The sequence below is a fragment of the Coregonus lavaretus genome (assembly GCF_964263955.1).
Source record: "Coregonus lavaretus genome assembly, chromosome: 31".
Taxonomy (NCBI): Eukaryota; Metazoa; Chordata; class Actinopteri; order Salmoniformes; family Salmonidae; genus Coregonus; species Coregonus lavaretus.
Genome location: NC_140018.1, coordinates 40,056,362 through 40,072,484, shown reverse-complemented (window position 1 = coordinate 40,072,484; position 16,123 = coordinate 40,056,362). Strand labels below are relative to the sequence as shown.

Here is a 16,123-nt window from a genome sequence, read left to right as displayed (position 1 = left end):
TCTAAAATGAGGGTAACTCCCCTTAAGGTAAATGTCTGTGTTCTGAGTGGCAAAAAAAAATAAAAAATGTTTTATAACATTTAGATATGTGCATACTGGCTTTCCTTAGGCAAACGCATTTAGAAGGGAAAGAAGTGGAACCAATTAATACTTTTCTTGCTCTTCAATCAAAACAAAACCTTCACAAAGTGGTGCGTTTTGTCCCAAAATGACCCCTGAGGATTAGTGTGTTCTCATTTGTCAGTAATTGACCCTGACATACTCCCTTTAAATTGTACTATTTTACTCAAATATATACTGTAATGTACTACTATTATGATGATGACTATTATGATTTTACTTCACGGTAAGTAGAGCAAAATGCTGATGTTGACAAGATCAGAGACTCGTTCGTTCCTTTTTCAAACTCCCCGACGGTAGATGGCGCTGATGAGCGCCACTGAACCATATGCGCTGCACCCCGAAGTTAGTGACAGAAGAAGAGATACTATTGCTGCGAAATACAAAAACTTCACTACCTCAAGAAGTCTGATAATAAATTGAGCTGAGACGAGACTAGGTATGTAACAATGAAATGTCGTCCAATTGAGTACTCACTCTCTTAAACTTTAAATCTTGAAGTAAATTATTTGTTTGTGCGTGTGAACATGATTTAGTGTTGTGAATGTATTCCAAATAATTTAACATAAATACAGGAAATGATGCGCAAAAATCAGCCGCTTTTGCAAGTCAAATCTATGCTGGACAAATGCACATTATTTTAATGACAGTTTTTTGATTACATGTTTTGTCTGCGCATTTGTTGGGTCGTATGTGACCGATGGTTAGCGAGCTCTCGTTTGGCCATGTGTTACTAGCTAACGTAGCCTAGACTAGCTAGCTAGCTAGACATTTGCACGGCAAAAGACAGGAAGTGATCAACCTTTTGCTAATATAGGATACTTGGATCGGTGATTTCATAGATTTCACATGCACAGATTGAATCCTATGAGATCAATGATTTTATTCTATATCAGGGTCATGATGTGAGTTCAGTGAGGAAATATTGTTCAGCTTTACTGGAGGTGGCCTCATTAAAGACTACTATGTGGGGCCAATAAACCATTTTCAGCCATGAATATTCCATCACGTGTGTGTGTGTGTGTGTGTGTGTGTGTGTGTGTGTGTGTGTGTGTGTGTGTGAGAGAGGGAGAGAATGTTCACTGCAATCTGATAACGAATAAGGGCATGTCGTAATCCAGGTGGAATAAACTGTGTCCCCCACATTGACAGAATGTCTGTATTTTTGTGTTATTTATTTTACAGGAAGCTGAGGGGGGTCATTTCCTGCGAGACCTTGCGCAACATGTAAAGGAAATGTATGCGATCAACGAGGAGGGTGCCGTGGCGAGTGATGGTCCAGAGGAGGTAGGCGTCATCCGTAAGTGATCACCGGTCGGAGTTTTGCAAAGGCTTCTGCAATTCTTCTTGGCGTGACATATGCTCTGAATCTCAGCCACCCCTAAAAGGCGGAGTACACGTTCAAGACATTCCAGAAAGTGTTTGTGGAGCTGGACTGCTCAAAGCACACAGTCAAGATGACAGGCCTCAAGAACAAATGACTGTCTTAAGCAGAATGACAGGCCAGAGGACAATTGTCATAGACTGAATGTCAGGGTTACTTTGTAACACCTTCGTAGTTAAACGCTGAGGTGCCTTTTGGAACTCTTCTCTCCCTTCATTTTCTCTGGTAGCAGGTCAGGAACGGTGTCCTCTACCACAGGCCCGCTTGTTGTTGGTGAAGCCGCCTGGCCCACAGAATCTGTGCTGGGACCAATCTCTGCCTACCGGGGGATGGTCACCGAGAGGCGGGACTCGAGCACATTGCGGTCTGGGACCCCGTCCCCGATGGGCCCGTGGCGGTCATCTAGGCTAAAGAAGTTAGAGGGTAAGGAAGACACGTTTATTCTGCAAGGTGTGTTTTAAAGGGTCACTGCCACTGTATTTTCCATTGCGTTTTTGTATACGAAAGATACAAAAGAGGTGTTTTTAATGAAGGATGTCATTGTGAAATGTAATGTCCATTTTGTTCCCGTACAGTTGCGGTTTGAAATTTCCTTTTTGGAATCCGTTGTATCATTTTGAGGTTTCATCAAGGTCACACACCTTTTACCACTGGTATTTTGACAATTCTACCATCAATCAATTAAGTGGATCTATAAAGCCCTTTTTACATCAACAGATGTCACAAAGTGCTATACAGAAACCCGGCCTAAAACCCCAAACGGCAAGCGATGCAGATGTAGAAACGCGGTGGCTAGGAAAAACTCCTTAGAAAGGCACAAACCTAGATAACAACCAGGCTCTGAGGGGTGCCCAGTGCCCTTCTGCCTGTGCCGGGTGGAGATTATAACAGTATACGTGGCCATTAAGGGCACATTTTTCTCCAAGATGTTCAAACGTTCATAGATGTCCAGCAGGGTCAAATAATAAGCACAGTGGTTGTAGAGGTTGCAACAGGTCAGTCAGTACATCAGGAGTAAATGTCACTTGTTGTTAGTGTTGTAGTTCCTATTTCTACGGTGTTGCCTACCTGCAGCAATCAGGATTTACCTGCAGTGTTGATAGCAATTCAGTAATTTGTCAACTCATAATAACAGATGTTTTGCAAACCGTTGATGTTTAAATAAATGGATTCCCGGTGTCCGGATACCTTTTCTCTTAAGGGATGTGATTGAGTGAATCCAAAGTAAGTTGGTCTAAATACATAATAGGATGAATCATTCAGGTAAAATAACACAATGTCTATTTGAGTCGAATCAACGTAATATAATCATTTTTACGTCTCTATCATCTTTACTCAATGTATTGGACCACATCAACTCAACTTACTCAAGCTTATCTACTCATAAAAACAAGCAAAAAGATCTACTCAACAATATGACGTGTGCTCTTGTTGACTGTAATAGCTTGAGTACATTCCACAAAGTCATTTTTTACAGTGTATCTAAAGACACGTTTGTTGTGGTGATGCACTTTTTCTTTGACGTTGAACTTGCATTGAACAGACAAATCCATTTCGTTACAACCCTTTTGTAGTATGACTTAGGAATATTTGTTGATGATCCTAATGTCTATGCGTGAATAGTGATTGGTTGTTGGTGAAATATTGCTGAGAACCCATCGTTTCCTGGCCTTTTTTCACTATTGAGCAATTTTGAAACATTTGTTTTGCTATTGGATTCATAATGGTGACCTGGGACAAGTAATTCAGCAGTAAGAGTTCAGCAGTTGCCATTAAAGCGATCGAACCAAGTCATCCTAATAGGCTAGTATTAGCCTAAAGCAGGGTTTCCCAAACTCGGGCCACGTTTTGGGAGTTTTTGCCCTAGCACTACACAGCTGATTCAAATAATAAACTCATCATCATCAAGCTGGAGTATTAGAATCAGTTGTGGAGTGCTAGGGCAAAACGCAAAACGCGCACCCCTTGGGGACCCCAGGACCGCATTTGGGAAACGCTGGCCTAAAGAGCAAATGCTGAAAGGGAATCACCATGAGGTGCAGTACCCACATTTAACCACAAGATGGCCTCCGTGCTCCACTGTAAAGTTTGGGCCTCTGAATGACAGTTTTTTGGATGACATGTTTTGTCTGCACATTTGTTGGGTCGTATGTGACCGATGGTTAGCGAGCTCTCGTTTGGTCATGTGTTACTAGCTAACGTAGCCTAGCCTAGACTAGCTAGCTAACTTGTAGCTAATTTTCCCCAAACCTCTGACACTCTCTAGCGGTAGGATGACTAAATCGCTGCGAGGTCAACGTTTAAATTCAACGGTACGTTTTGCTTCTAACGACACCCTTCTAGCTAGCTGACCACCCATTTTCAGTGCAATTTGAGAAAGTGAAGGCAGGTTTTGAGCGTTTTCAAATAAGTTATATGTACACATTTAGTGGAACACGCTGCGTATTCTAAAATTCGACTGCGCGACAGACCACACATCATGTAATATCCATCTGTTTACCTCTGAAAAATAGCTAACGGATTTTCTAATGTTACTAGCTTAGTTGCTAAATGTTGATAGAAGTGCTAAGACAGCAAAAAGGGAAAACATTTAAAGCGTTAGATAATACATATCACGAAAACAGCAGAATGTGGTCAAGCTTTATCGTATCAGACGGAGGCGTTTTGCACAATCTGCAAAAATGTATTTGGAACTTTGACCCGTGAACTGTTTGACACCTATCACTGTTGGGTATGTTTCGTCTTACAACAGCTACATCGAGGTAGTATTTAGTCAAATTGTACAATGTATCCATCAATATTAAACTCATTGGGACACTAATTGTCATTACAGATAACATCACACAAAAAACTTGGGTACACTTTTAGTTATTGTGTAAACGTTCATCACCTTTCAATGCCTTGGCTGTGAAATGTAAATGTGTATACATATTCAGATATCTTTCCAAAATGTGTATAGTATGCCAAGTTATTTAGGTACATGTATTAACACCACAGCGTGGAGAAAGTCAAGAGGAAGCAGTGGACGTGTTCCGTGCCATGGAGGACTGCTGGGCAGGGATGGCTATCCCCCAGGCTGCCAAGGTTGGCTTATTTTGTTATTAGGAGAATTACCGTGTGTATGTGATGTTTATCTGCTAGTAACATTTTGGTTTTCTTATCTACCAAGGTGCGTGGTGTACCTCGGCAGACCCTGGCGGACAGGCTGAGCGGCCTGGTGACCCGTGGTTGTCGCAGTGGACCGCCCACGTTGCTTGCACCAGAGGATGAAAATTCTCTGGTGCAGTACTGTATCTACTGCGTCGGCCGTGGGATCCCCTTCACCAGACAGAGGCTGATGAAATACGCCGACAAAATATGCAGGTATTTGGTGTTCTCTGTATTTATGTATGTAGACTGGTGGACTGACTGTTCTCAATGTGTGTGATGTAAATGTGGATGTGTATGGTGATGCCAAAACAAACATTTTCATCCTGGATGGACACTTATATGTATTCTATTCTATTGTAGGTTTCGGCACCCAGGGGAAACAATCCCACCACTGGGGAAGCGGTGGTGGGAAATGTTCAGGAGGAGCCACGAGAACCTGCGCGTGAGGAGGCCGGACACCCAGGACAGGGGGAGTGCTGAGTGTGGCACGCGTCTGACGATGGACACCTTCTTCGCTTCTTATGAGAAGCACTTGAAGGAGAGTGGGTTGAGGGAGAAACCCAGACAAATCTATAACTGCGATGAGTCTGGGTTTCGTAGCGACCAGAGCAGGCACAAAGTGCTTGCTCCCCGGCCCGCAAAACACGTGTACCAGCAGGCTCCTGGGACCAAGGAGCACATCACAGTGCTGGCCTGCGTCAACGCAGCTGGGGAGGATGTCCCCCCCCCAATCCTCCCCCCTCCCCCTTTATCATCTACCCCAAGTGTTTCCCCGGTGGCCACTACACACTTGGATGCCCCCCCCCCAAGCCTTGGCTAGCGGTGGCTACATTGACGGGGACCATGTTCAGGAAGTGGTTTCTGCACTTCATTAAGCATGCAGTGAAGGAGCGCCCTCTCCTTCTCCTCTTCGATGGGCACAATAGCCACATGGACCCGGAGGTGCTCGCGGCGGCACTAAGGGAAGGGGTTCTACTTCTTTGTCTTCCACCACACTGCACCCGTGTCCTGCAGCCGCTGGACGTGGCATACTTTGGCCCTTTAAAGGCTGAGTTCTCCAAGGTAGCTGGAGACCTTAGCCATTTTGACCACTCCTACATGGTAAACAAATCAGAATTTGCCAGAGTATTCCGCTACTCGTACCAGCGATGCAAGGACATGCGCTATGTGGTGGAAGGGTTTAATAAGTGTGGCCTCTTCCCTTTTTGACCCTTCAGCCATTGAAGGGTCCCGTTTAATGTTGTCTCTGTCCCTACTGTGTCCCACCACCGTCTCTCCTGGAACCAGCAGCACTGTGCCATCTGTCAGTGCCTGAAGAGCACCCCCTAATAGAGGGTGGGCTGATAGCGAAGGACCTGGCGCACATCCTTACTGTCCTGAAGTATCGGATGGACCGATACAGAAGAGTCGCTGTGGTCGCCACGTGCCTCACCGGGGAGGAATACACGCGCCGGTGGCAGGAGAGGGGTGAGAAGGAGAGGGCCGAGACAGAGGAGAAAGAGCGTCGGGCAGCCCTCAGAACACAGAGGGCACAGGAGAGGCCTGCCGTGGATGAGACCATTGGCGCCATCGCCTCTGCGGGACCCCCTGCCGGAACCACTCCTGACAGCTGTATCACCACTGCCAGTGCCTCCCGGTGTGCAACACCTGTAGGAGCCGCCGGAGTCCCCAGCTGCAGAAGGCCACGTGCCTACTCTCCCGGCCACACCGTCGTCGGCCCCTCAACCCCACCGTTACAAACACCGGCTCCTCCAAGCCATCGTCGGCGGTTTTGTCCACCGCCACCGCGATGCACACCACCCACCCTGTCTGTCACCACCAACACGGCCTCCTCTGGACCAACTGCCTCCTCAGACTCCCCTGGTCACACCACCGTAGCGGCCTCATCTGGTGTCCCTGGCCCCCTGCAATTTGAATACCGCCACCTCCACAGGTAAACGCGTGTTAAATTACATAAAAATGACTGTTTGTTATCTGTTTTATACAACAGCAATGTAAACAACAGAATATCTCTTTACATATCTACAGTGCATAGCACCAGCCCTCAAGTCATCTCCACCTCCTCCAAAACCTCTGCGGCTTCCTCCAGAGGTGTTGGTGTAAAAAAGTGGAAAAGGGTTTTCATGAAACATGCTCTGTCTAACAGTACTTTTTCTCAAACTGCAGCACAGAAAAGGAAGAGAAAAGCTCCACCGGTCACGTCGGTCACGCCACCCATGGCACCGCTCTCAGGTACTTCATCTGTTTTTTTCTCTCTCTCTCTCTCTCAGTTGTATCAATTACTATTGTTGCTGAAGAACTTCTACATTTTGTAAAACCATATTAATCCATCTATTATTTGGTATAAAAGAAGACCACCTGCTGTGCTCGCTGCGGGGAGCGTGATCCGCCTGCAAGCTCCTCTCAGGAGTGTAGATCCGAGGTGCCATGGTTGTGCTGTGACTTCTGCCAGCACTGGTTCCACTGCAGGTGTGTGCAGTGGGATCAAGAGGTAGCGGTGGAGCTGGAATATTATTGTGATTTTTGTGACAATATAAGGATGGAGGTCGAGATTTAATTGTTTGTGTTCATAAGAAATTATTTATTTGTACAAAAAAATAAGTCTAAAATGCTATATATATATATATATATATATATATATATATATATATATATATGGAACCACTCTTGTGTAGTTCTTCCTTTACTTTCCAAGTGCATCTCTGCAACAAACTCCAAGTGTTTTCATTGTTTATGTCAATGCACATCACTGAAAATAAAGGTTTATTTGATGTAAATTATTAATACTCATATTTTAGATTTAAACTGTTATCTACTTTCTCAAAACATAAGATGAATCTATAAGACAAATGATGAGACATTGTAGCTGATGGACCATTTTTTAATCGTCCTCAAGAGGGCGCACCGGGCCACGCAATGAAAACTGGACAGGAAATTCATTATTTTTTACCGGAAGCCTAGCCAACTAGTCAAACACTTCCGGTACGCGGGCCGTGTGTCTCTTGAACAAAATTGAACGGATATATCTTGTAATGGAACTGAATAGTAAGGTGGCCAACAACTGGGGCCCGAATGGCGATAATACGTGAGGTTTTTTTTCTCAAAACCGCTCATCAAAAAGCTGAAAATAGTATTTTCACTGAAATTTCAAACTTGCTAATTGCTAACATTTTGACATCACCAAAAATCACCTAACATTGATGGCTTGATCACAAGATAACATTGTTGAAGGTAATGCATTATTTAAACGCTGTTGAATATGCCGAGAATACGGCGTCCCACGCTACGTTTCCGCGTCCCCTTATTTGTGTCATACTACCTTTTAGCTAGTAGGTAGCTAGCTAGGTTACTTTCTAAGCTAAGCTAACGTTAGCTAATTTAGGTTTGTCTGTATTAGCGCGAACTAGCTAGTAGCGTATCAACCGTGTTGAGACAGATAGCCTGCTCTGTTTAGAAGCCTCTCAGGTGAGTCGGCAGGCAAAAAAAGAAAATGCCAAATGATGTCTTCACTATGACAAACCTCTTTGTTATTAGCCTTGCTTGATGATATTTCAGTATTTGTCTTTCAGATCAATGAACAATTCCACAGGCTCACCGCAAAGCATCTTGAGGCAAGGTTTATGCAGGACACCCCTAAGCTGCTGTCCTTATTCCATTCCAAGGCAGGAGTATTTTCAGACAGATTGCGGGTCATGCTGGATGGTAAAGTATCCTCAGGAAAAATGCACTGTTTTGTATTTAGCTGGCTGATGTTCGGTGCTGCAATTTAAGCCACGGGCCCCACTGTGCTATTGTACACCTTTTGCTAATATAGGATACTTGGGTCTGTGATTTCATAGATTTCACATGCACAGATTGAATCCAATGAGATCAGTGATTTTATTCTATATCAGGGTCATGATGTGAGTTCAGTGAGGAATTATTGTTCAGCTTTACTGGAGGTGGCCTCATTAAAGACTACCGTGTGGGGGCAATAAAGCATTTTCATCCATGGATATTCGATCACGTGTGTGAGTGTGTGAGAGAGGGAGAGAATGTTCACTGCAATCTGATAACAAATAAGGGCATGTCGTAATCCAGGTGGAATAAAATGTGTTCCCCACATTGACAGAATGTCTGTATTTGTGTGTTATTTATTCTACAGGAAGCTGAGGGGGGTCATTTCCTGCAAGACCTTGCGCAACATGTAAAGCAAATCTATGCGATCAACGAGGAGGGTGCCGTGGCGAGTGATGGTCCAGAGGAGGTAGGCGTCATCCTTAAGTGATCACCGGTCTGAGTTTTGCAAAGGCTTCTGCCATTCTTCTTGGCATGACATACAGTGAGGGGAAAACAGTATTTGATCCCCTGCTGATTCTGTACGTTTGCCCACTGACAAAGAAATGATCAGTCTATAATTTGAATGGTAGGTTTATTTGAACAGTGAAAGACAGAATAACAGCAAAAACTTCCAGAAAAAAACGCATGTCCAAAATGTTATAAATTGATTAGCATTTTAATGAGGGAAATAAGTATTTGACCCCCTCTCAATCAGAAAGATGTCTGGCTCCCAGGTGTCTTTTATACAGGTAACGAGCTGAGATTAGGAGCACACTCATAAAGGGAATGCTCCTAATCTCAGCGTGTTACCTGTATAAAAGATACCGGTCCACAGAAGCAATCAATCAATCAGATTCCATACTCTCCGCCGTGGCCAAGACCAAAGACCTCTCCAAGGATGTCAGGGATAAGATACTTATTTCCCTCATTAAAATGCAAATGAATTTATAACATTTTTGACATGCGTTTTTCTGGATTGTTTTGTTGTTATTCTGTCTCTCACTGTTCAAATAAACCTACCATTACAATTATAGACTGATCATGTCTTTGTCAGTGGGCAAACGTACAAAGTCAGCAGGGGATCAAATACTTTTTCCCCTCACTGTATGCTCTGAATCTCAGCCACCCCCAAAAGCCGGAGTACACGTTCAAGGCATTCAAGAAAGTGTTTGTGAAGCTGGACTGCTCAAAGCTCAATGTCAAGATGACAGGCCTCAAGAACAAATGACTGTCTTAAGCAAAATGCCAGGCCAGAGGACAATTGTCATAGACTGAATGTCAGGGTTACTTTGTAACACCTTCGTAGTTAAACGCTGAGGTGCCTTTTGGAACTCTTCTCTCCCTTCATTTTTTCTGGTAGCAGGTCAGGAACGGTGTCCTCTACCACAGGCCCGCTTGTTGTTGGTGAAGCCGCCTGGGGCACAGAATCTGTGCTGGGACCAACCTCTGCCTACCGGGGGATGGTCACCGAGAGGCGGGGCTCGAGCACATTGTGGTCTGGGACCCCGTCCCCGATGGGCCCGTGGCGGTCATCTAGGCTAAAGAGGTTAGAGGGTAAGGAAGACACGTTTATTCTGCAAGGTGTGTTTTAAAGGGTCACTGCCACTGTATTTTCCATTGTGTTTTTGTATACAAGAGATACCAAATAGGTGTTTTTAATGAAGGATGTCATTGTAAAATGTAATGTCCATTTTGTTCCCATACAGTTGCGGTTTGAAATGTCCATTTTTGAATCCGTTGTACGTACCATTTTGAGGTTTCATCAAGGTACACACCTTTTACCACTGGTATTTTGACAATTCTACCATCAATCAATCAATCAATGAAGTGGATCTATAAAGCCCTTTTTACATCAACAGATGTCACAAAGTGCTATGCAGAAACCCAGCCTAAAACCCCAAACGGCAAGCGATGCAGATGTAGAAACGCGGTGGCTAGGAAAAACTGCCTAGAAAGGCACAAACCTAGAGAACAACCAGGCTCTGAGGGGTGCCCAGTGCCCTTCTGCCTGTGCCGGGTGGAGATTACAACAGTACGTGGCCATTAAGGGCACATTTCTCTCCAAGATGTTCAAACGTTCATAGATGACCAGCAGGGTCAAATAATAAGCACAGTGGTTGTAGAGGTTGCAACAGGTCAGTCGGTACATCAGGAGTAAATTTCACTTGGCTTTTCATAGGCGGCCATTTAGAGGTTGAAATAGCAGCAGGTGCGGTACAGATTTCTATTAGGAACTGTTGAAAAAAGGCGCACCTACAACATTAATGGGTTAAAGGAAAAATGACCAAAGTAATATACAGTGGGGAAAAAAAGTATTTAGTCAGCCACCAATTGTGCAAGTTCTCCCACTTAAAAAGATGAGAGAGGCCTGTAATTTTCATCATAGATACACGTCAACTATGACAGACAAAATGAGATTTTTTTTCTCCAGAAAATCACATTGTATGATTTTTAATAAATTTATTTGCAAATTATGGTGGAAAATCAGTATTTGGTCAATAACAAAAGTTTCTCAATACTTTGTTATATACCCTTTGTTGGCAATGACACAGGTCAAACATTTTCTGTAAGTCTTCACAAGGTTTTCACACACTGTTGCTGGTATTTTGGCCCATTCCTCCATGCAGATCTCCTCCAGAGCAGTGATATTTTGGGGCTGTCGCTGGGCAACACGGACTTTCAACTCCCTCCAAAGATTTTCTATGGGGTTGAGATCTGGAGACTGGCTAGGCAACTCCAGGACCTTGAAATGATACTTACGAAGCCACTCCTTCGTTGCCCGGGCGGTGTGTTTGGGATCATTGTCATGCTGAATGACCCAGCCACGTTTCATCTTCAATGCCCTTGCTGATGGAAGGAGGTTTTCACTCAAAATCTCACGATACATGGCCCCATTCATTATTTCCTTTACACGGATCAGTCGTCCTGGTCCCTTTGCAGAAAAACAGCCCCAAAGCATGATGTTTCCACCCCCGTGCTTCACAGTAGGTATGGTGTTCTTTGGATGCAACTCAGCATTCTTTGTCCTCCAAACACGACAAGTTGAGTTTTTACCAAAAAGTTATATTTTGGTTTCATCTGACCATATGACATTCTCCCAATCCTCTTCTGGATCATCCAAATGCACTCTAGCAAACTTCAGACGGGCCTGGACATGTACTGGCTTAAGCAGGGGGACACGTCTGGCACTGCAGGATTTGAGTCCCCGGCGGCGTAGTGTGTTACTGATGGTAGGCTTTGTTACTTTGGTCCCAGCTCTCTGCAGGTCATTCACTAGGTCCCCCCGTGTGGTTCTGGGATTTTTGCTCACCGTTCTTGTGATCAGTTTGACCCCACGGGGTGAGATCTTGCGTGGAGCCCCAGATCGAGGGAGATTATCAGTGGTCTTGTATGTCTTCCATTTCATAATAATTGCTCCCACAGTTGATTTCTTCAAACCAAGCTGCTTACCTATTGCAGATTCAGTCTTCCCAGCCTGGTGCAGGTCTACAATTTTGTTTCTGGTTCCTTTGACAGCTCTTTGGTCTTGGCCATAGTGGAGTTTGGAGTGTGACTGTTTTGAGGTTGTGGACAGGTGTCTTTTATACTGATAACAAGTTCAAACAGGTGCCATTAATACAGGTAACGAGTGGAGGACAGGGGAGCCTCTTAAAGAAGAAGTTACAGGTCTGTGAGAGCCAGAAATCTTGCTTGTTTGTAGGTGGCCAAATACTTATTGTCCACCATAATTTGCAAATAAATTCATAAAAAATCCTACAATGTGATTTTCTGGAAACAAATTTCTCAATTTGTCTGTCATAGTTGACGTGTATGATGAAAATTACAGATTTTTTTTCATCCACAGAGGGTTCTCCCCAACAAACTGGCAAAGTACACAGACTTACTAGAGAACCACAGAAAGCGTAAGTCCTCCTCTTCCAGTGATACTCTTGTGAAAAATGCAAAAATCACAGCCTTCGCTGCCCCAGGACGGGTAACACAAGCAACGCTTGACAAGCTGGTGCTAAGTTTTGTATGTGAGGCCAACCAACCATTTTCTGTGGTTGAGACGCCATCCTTCAAGACTTTGATAGAAACCTTGCAACCTCAAACAGTAATGACAAGGAAAACGTTATGCACAAGAATACAAGAAGCTGCAAAACACAAGAAGAGCATAATCATCAAAAAGCTGAGTGCTGTGAACTATGTTGCTACCACAACAGACTGCTGGTCTGCCAGACAACGTAGCTACTTAGGTGTCACCTGTCACTGGATAGACAACACCTCACTGGAGATGCACTCCACTGCATTGGCTTGTAGACCTGTCAAAGGCTCGCACACGTTTGATGTCCGTGCTGCTGCATTAGAGGAAATACATTCTGAGTACCACATCAGGGAAAAAGTGACCATGGCGACAACAGACAGTGGCTCAAACTTCCTGAAGGCCTTTCGATTATATGGTGAGGAGAAAAAGGAGGAAGCCATCAATGTACAAGAGGAGAGTGACTCCACCCTTGATGATGCAACAGAAGATCAGAGTGAGTCAGAGGTGGAGTGTCAAGATGTGTCTGCTATTCTGGATGACAACACAGGCCTTGAGTACCAACTTCCAAGGCACCAAAAGTGTGCATGCCATCTCCTCAATCTTATATCCACAGTTGATGCCACTGCTGCAGGAGGAGCTGCAAACGAAACCTACAAGAGGCTGTCTCGGTCTGCTTTTGCAAAGTGTCATGCTCTTTGGAATAAAACCAGCAGGTCAACCATGGCTCATGAAACAGTGGAACGTGAATGCAAGCTGCTGTTTCTCCGACCCAATCAGACACGCTGGATTTCCCTGTTCCTCGCTGTAGAAAGGATTGTGCGCATTCACCGAGAGCAAGGAGAACAAGCAATTCGCAATGTCTGCCAGCATTAAAGATAAAGATGTAAGTTGACAAAATGTATATTTTGTTTTAAAAGAATAATAAAAATAAATAAGCCTTGCTGATTAATGGGTGATTCCACTTGTCTCAAGTAACTAAGTTTTCTTTGCATGGTGGTGTGACAATTGTGGATGACTTGAATGAAATCATTTAACTAATTTATTTTATTTTTTATTTATTTGTGAATTTAACATGTACAATGCATAATAAACACATTGTACCAGAAATAGCTATAAGTAATTTTTTTATCGTTACATCTTTTATAGGTTCAATCCAGCTGAAATTGGGTTTTTGGTCGAGTATGCTGCTGTGATGAAGCCTGTTGCCATGGTCCTTAATATCCTCCAAGGGGAATCATCTGTGCATATGGGCCTCCTGCTGCCAACACCTTACCAGTTGCGGGACAAGCTGAAGAGGTTGAAGTCAACTTGCAAAATGTGTACACCTCTTGTTCACGCCCTGCAGCAAGGGATCCAGAAACGTTTTGGAGACGTCATGAAAGAGCCTGAGCTGATTGCAGCAGCAATACTCCTACCAAGATTCAGAACATCCTGGACCACAGAGGAGAACATCTTAAATGCTGGTAAATATAATTGTTTATCAATTCAAATGTGAACCAGTAGACATTGACCTATATAACTATGTATAATATTACTGTAATTTAGGATTATAGTGTGTCAGTGACAAACCACAGGGTGGCAATATAGTTAGAAGCTCAGGTAGCTTTTAATGTCAAACATCAGCAGCTTGACAGCCTATACAGTAGAAGGGTAAGAATAATGTGCAGACTTAATTCGTTTGAAAAACGATTTATCTTGCCCTAAAACCCACAGGCCTTGACTACATCAGAAATCACCTCAACACCGACTTGGATGATGTCACCAGCGCAAACAGCGGCCTCTCTGATGAAGACGACTTCTTTGCATCCATGGAGTTGGGAAAATCACAAGTAGGAGAGCTGGAGAGGTACCTTTCATGTCTGTCCCCTGCAGGTATGGATCTACTCCACACCTTTCCTCGCATCAAGAAGCTGTCACTCAAAGTCAACACAGGTCTTCCTGCATCTGCAGCCTGTGAGAGACTTTTCAGTCATGCAGGACTCCTGTTCACTGCTAAACGATCACAGCTTCACAGCAAGAACCTTGAGAGCCAGCTACTGTTGAAGCTTAATAGTGACATCACTGAGCGATTCTTTGATGAAATAGTTTGTTTCTGCATGTTTTGACACACACACACAAACTCCCAGTGGGGCCTTCAATATAAAAGGGTTTTCATGTTACTGTGCCAAAGAGTTCCTGGAGTGTTGACTGAAGTCAACCAGTCAATGGGCCAGTGTCAGCCTAAAGGTTGGAATATTGCCAAATCTGTTGTCTGCCTGTGGGAGTCTAGATGGGGGAAGCTGCTCCTCTCTCAGCTGCTTTTGAGCAAAGCGTGTAATCCCCTTAACTGTGTAATGGTTGTGCTAGAGAGCACAGAGCTATTAATGTATAACTCCATTGTAAAGACACATCATACATGCTTTATGCTGCTTATCTTGGGGGGGTGGGGACAAGTGTGACTTTTTTTTTTTGCTGACTTTTCTTGTTAGATATTGGAGCTGGAAGTAAACATAATGCCCCATCTACAACTACATCACTCTCCTCTGATGCCTTTTAGAGAACATGCATTCAGCTTAATTTGTGTTCTGGGATACTAGGCCTGCAATATTGTTTTATTTGGCCATCTATCATGGACTGGTGCTTTTTCAGTTGATGTGTATTGCTGCTCTTTTCCTCTGCTCAGTGAGATGTGCAGTGTGGCCTAATCACAGATCAGAGTATTAATTTCTAGGCACACAGAAAAAGGGCTGTTGCTTGCCATGCAATACAAAGGTACTGAGTAGGCCTAATCAACACCTATTGATTATTTTATGTTGACCGCTTCCTTCTGGTGTGCAGTTTTCTGCTCAGCATACCTGGTATGAAATGTTTGTGTTTCCTTCTGTTGTTCTGTCACTGTGGAGACACACACATACACAGTTTATGAGAGTTTATGGGCTGCCTCATTCTAGTTCTGCCTGGTAAAAAAAAGTATAAAGGTTTGGAAATGTGTGTTACTTGTGCTTATTTTTTTATTATTTTTTATTTATTTGATAAGTACTTGAATTTACCGGAATTATTTTAATTTAAGCTATTTTGTAATTCATTTTAATTTATTTTATTGTTGGATGAACTATAATTTGCCTAAAGATGATTATTTTGTATTTTTGTCTGTCTGATTGTTGCCTTGTGTTAAAAAATAAACTCAAGTAACTCAACAGTTACTCAGTACTTGAGTAGTTTTTTCACCAAGTACTTTTTTACTCTTACTCAAGTAATTATTTGGATGACTACTTTTACTTGAGTCATATTTGTTATATCTAGCCTAGCTGTAGAAGAACGGACATCTGCACAGTTTCACATTGTACATCACTCTGTCGTTTAATGAATGTGCCACACATTCTGACAACCCATTCATCCGTAAAGCAGCACACTATCGTAAACCATAACAACGTACAGTACGACGTACAGCACGTCGTACCACACATAACATTTCCCCCCCTTTCCAAAACCAGGGACTGGTACCATATATAAAATGTCCATAGGGCAAGAACCTAGAGTGATACCTGTAAGAAATAAACATTAACCCTTAAACGGATGGACTCTCCAAACTAGCCAGTTCAGTCCATTAACCTGGAGGTTGACTAAGACACCTAACGGAGCCTAAG

General features: G+C 43.5%; 2 protein-coding genes across 7 annotated transcripts; both read left to right on the top strand.

Annotated features, from left to right (window-relative positions):
• Positions 1–474: 474 nt before the first annotated feature.
• On the top strand, positions 475–9,958 carry LOC311106987 (uncharacterized protein). 5 transcript variants are annotated; one of them, XM_084149408.1, is made up of 10 exons: positions 475–559; positions 1,306–1,420; positions 1,737–1,927; positions 4,502–4,588; positions 4,674–4,867; positions 5,015–6,587; positions 6,821–6,886; positions 8,224–8,356; positions 8,799–8,900; positions 9,837–9,958. In XM_084149408.1, the coding sequence occupies exons 6-10, from the start codon at positions 6,043–6,045 to the stop codon at positions 9,879–9,881; spliced, it is 891 nt and encodes a 296-aa protein (XP_084005534.1). In that variant the 5' UTR covers positions 475–559; positions 1,306–1,420; positions 1,737–1,927; positions 4,502–4,588; positions 4,674–4,867; positions 5,015–6,042; the 3' UTR covers positions 9,882–9,958. The 5 variants fall into 5 exon arrangements, with proteins under 5 accessions (XP_084005534.1, XP_084005533.1, XP_084005536.1 ...); XM_084149407.1 differs by having other exon boundaries at positions 9,834–9,958; XM_084149410.1 differs by lacking the exons at positions 8,799–8,900; positions 9,837–9,958 and adding an exon at positions 7,005–7,123 and having other exon boundaries at positions 8,224–8,310.
• Positions 9,959–9,968: 10 nt separating this feature from the next.
• Positions 9,969–15,724, top strand: LOC311106989 (uncharacterized protein). Of its 2 annotated transcripts, XM_084149414.1 has the most exons (5): positions 9,969–10,027; positions 10,180–10,240; positions 12,318–13,380; positions 13,644–13,960; positions 14,211–15,724. In XM_084149414.1, exons 3-5 carry the CDS (start codon positions 13,244–13,246, stop codon positions 14,600–14,602), a joined length of 846 nt encoding a protein of 281 aa, XP_084005540.1. In that variant the 5' UTR covers positions 9,969–10,027; positions 10,180–10,240; positions 12,318–13,243; the 3' UTR covers positions 14,603–15,724. The 2 variants fall into 2 exon arrangements, with proteins under 2 accessions (XP_084005540.1, XP_084005539.1); XM_084149413.1 differs by lacking the exons at positions 9,969–10,027; positions 10,180–10,240 and having other exon boundaries at positions 12,235–13,380.
• The last annotated feature ends 399 nt before the right edge of the window (positions 15,725–16,123 follow it).

What these genes read in the sequence shown, in the direction of transcription:
- LOC311106989 (XM_084149414.1), top strand. Translation starts at nt 13,244, where the DNA reads ATGCAAGCTGCTGTTTCTCCGACCCAATCAGACACGCTGGATTTCCCT. An exon ending in CCAGCATTAAAGATAAAGAT is followed by an intron (nt 13,381 to 13,643) that starts GTAAGTTGACAA and finishes CATCTTTTATAG; the next exon opens with GTTCAATCCAGCTGAAATTG. An exon ending in GGAGAACATCTTAAATGCTG is followed by an intron (nt 13,961 to 14,210) that starts GTAAATATAATT and finishes TAAAACCCACAG; the next exon opens with GCCTTGACTACATCAGAAAT.
- LOC311106987 (XM_084149407.1), top strand. Translation starts at nt 6,043, where the DNA reads ATGGACCGATACAGAAGAGTCGCTGTGGTCGCCACGTGCCTCACCGGG. An exon ending in GAATACCGCCACCTCCACAG is followed by an intron (nt 6,588 to 6,820) that starts GTAAACGCGTGT and finishes CTCAAACTGCAG; the next exon opens with CACAGAAAAGGAAGAGAAAA. An exon ending in ATTGCGGGTCATGCTGGATG is followed by an intron (nt 8,357 to 8,798) that starts GTAAAGTATCCT and finishes TTTATTCTACAG; the next exon opens with GAAGCTGAGGGGGGTCATTT.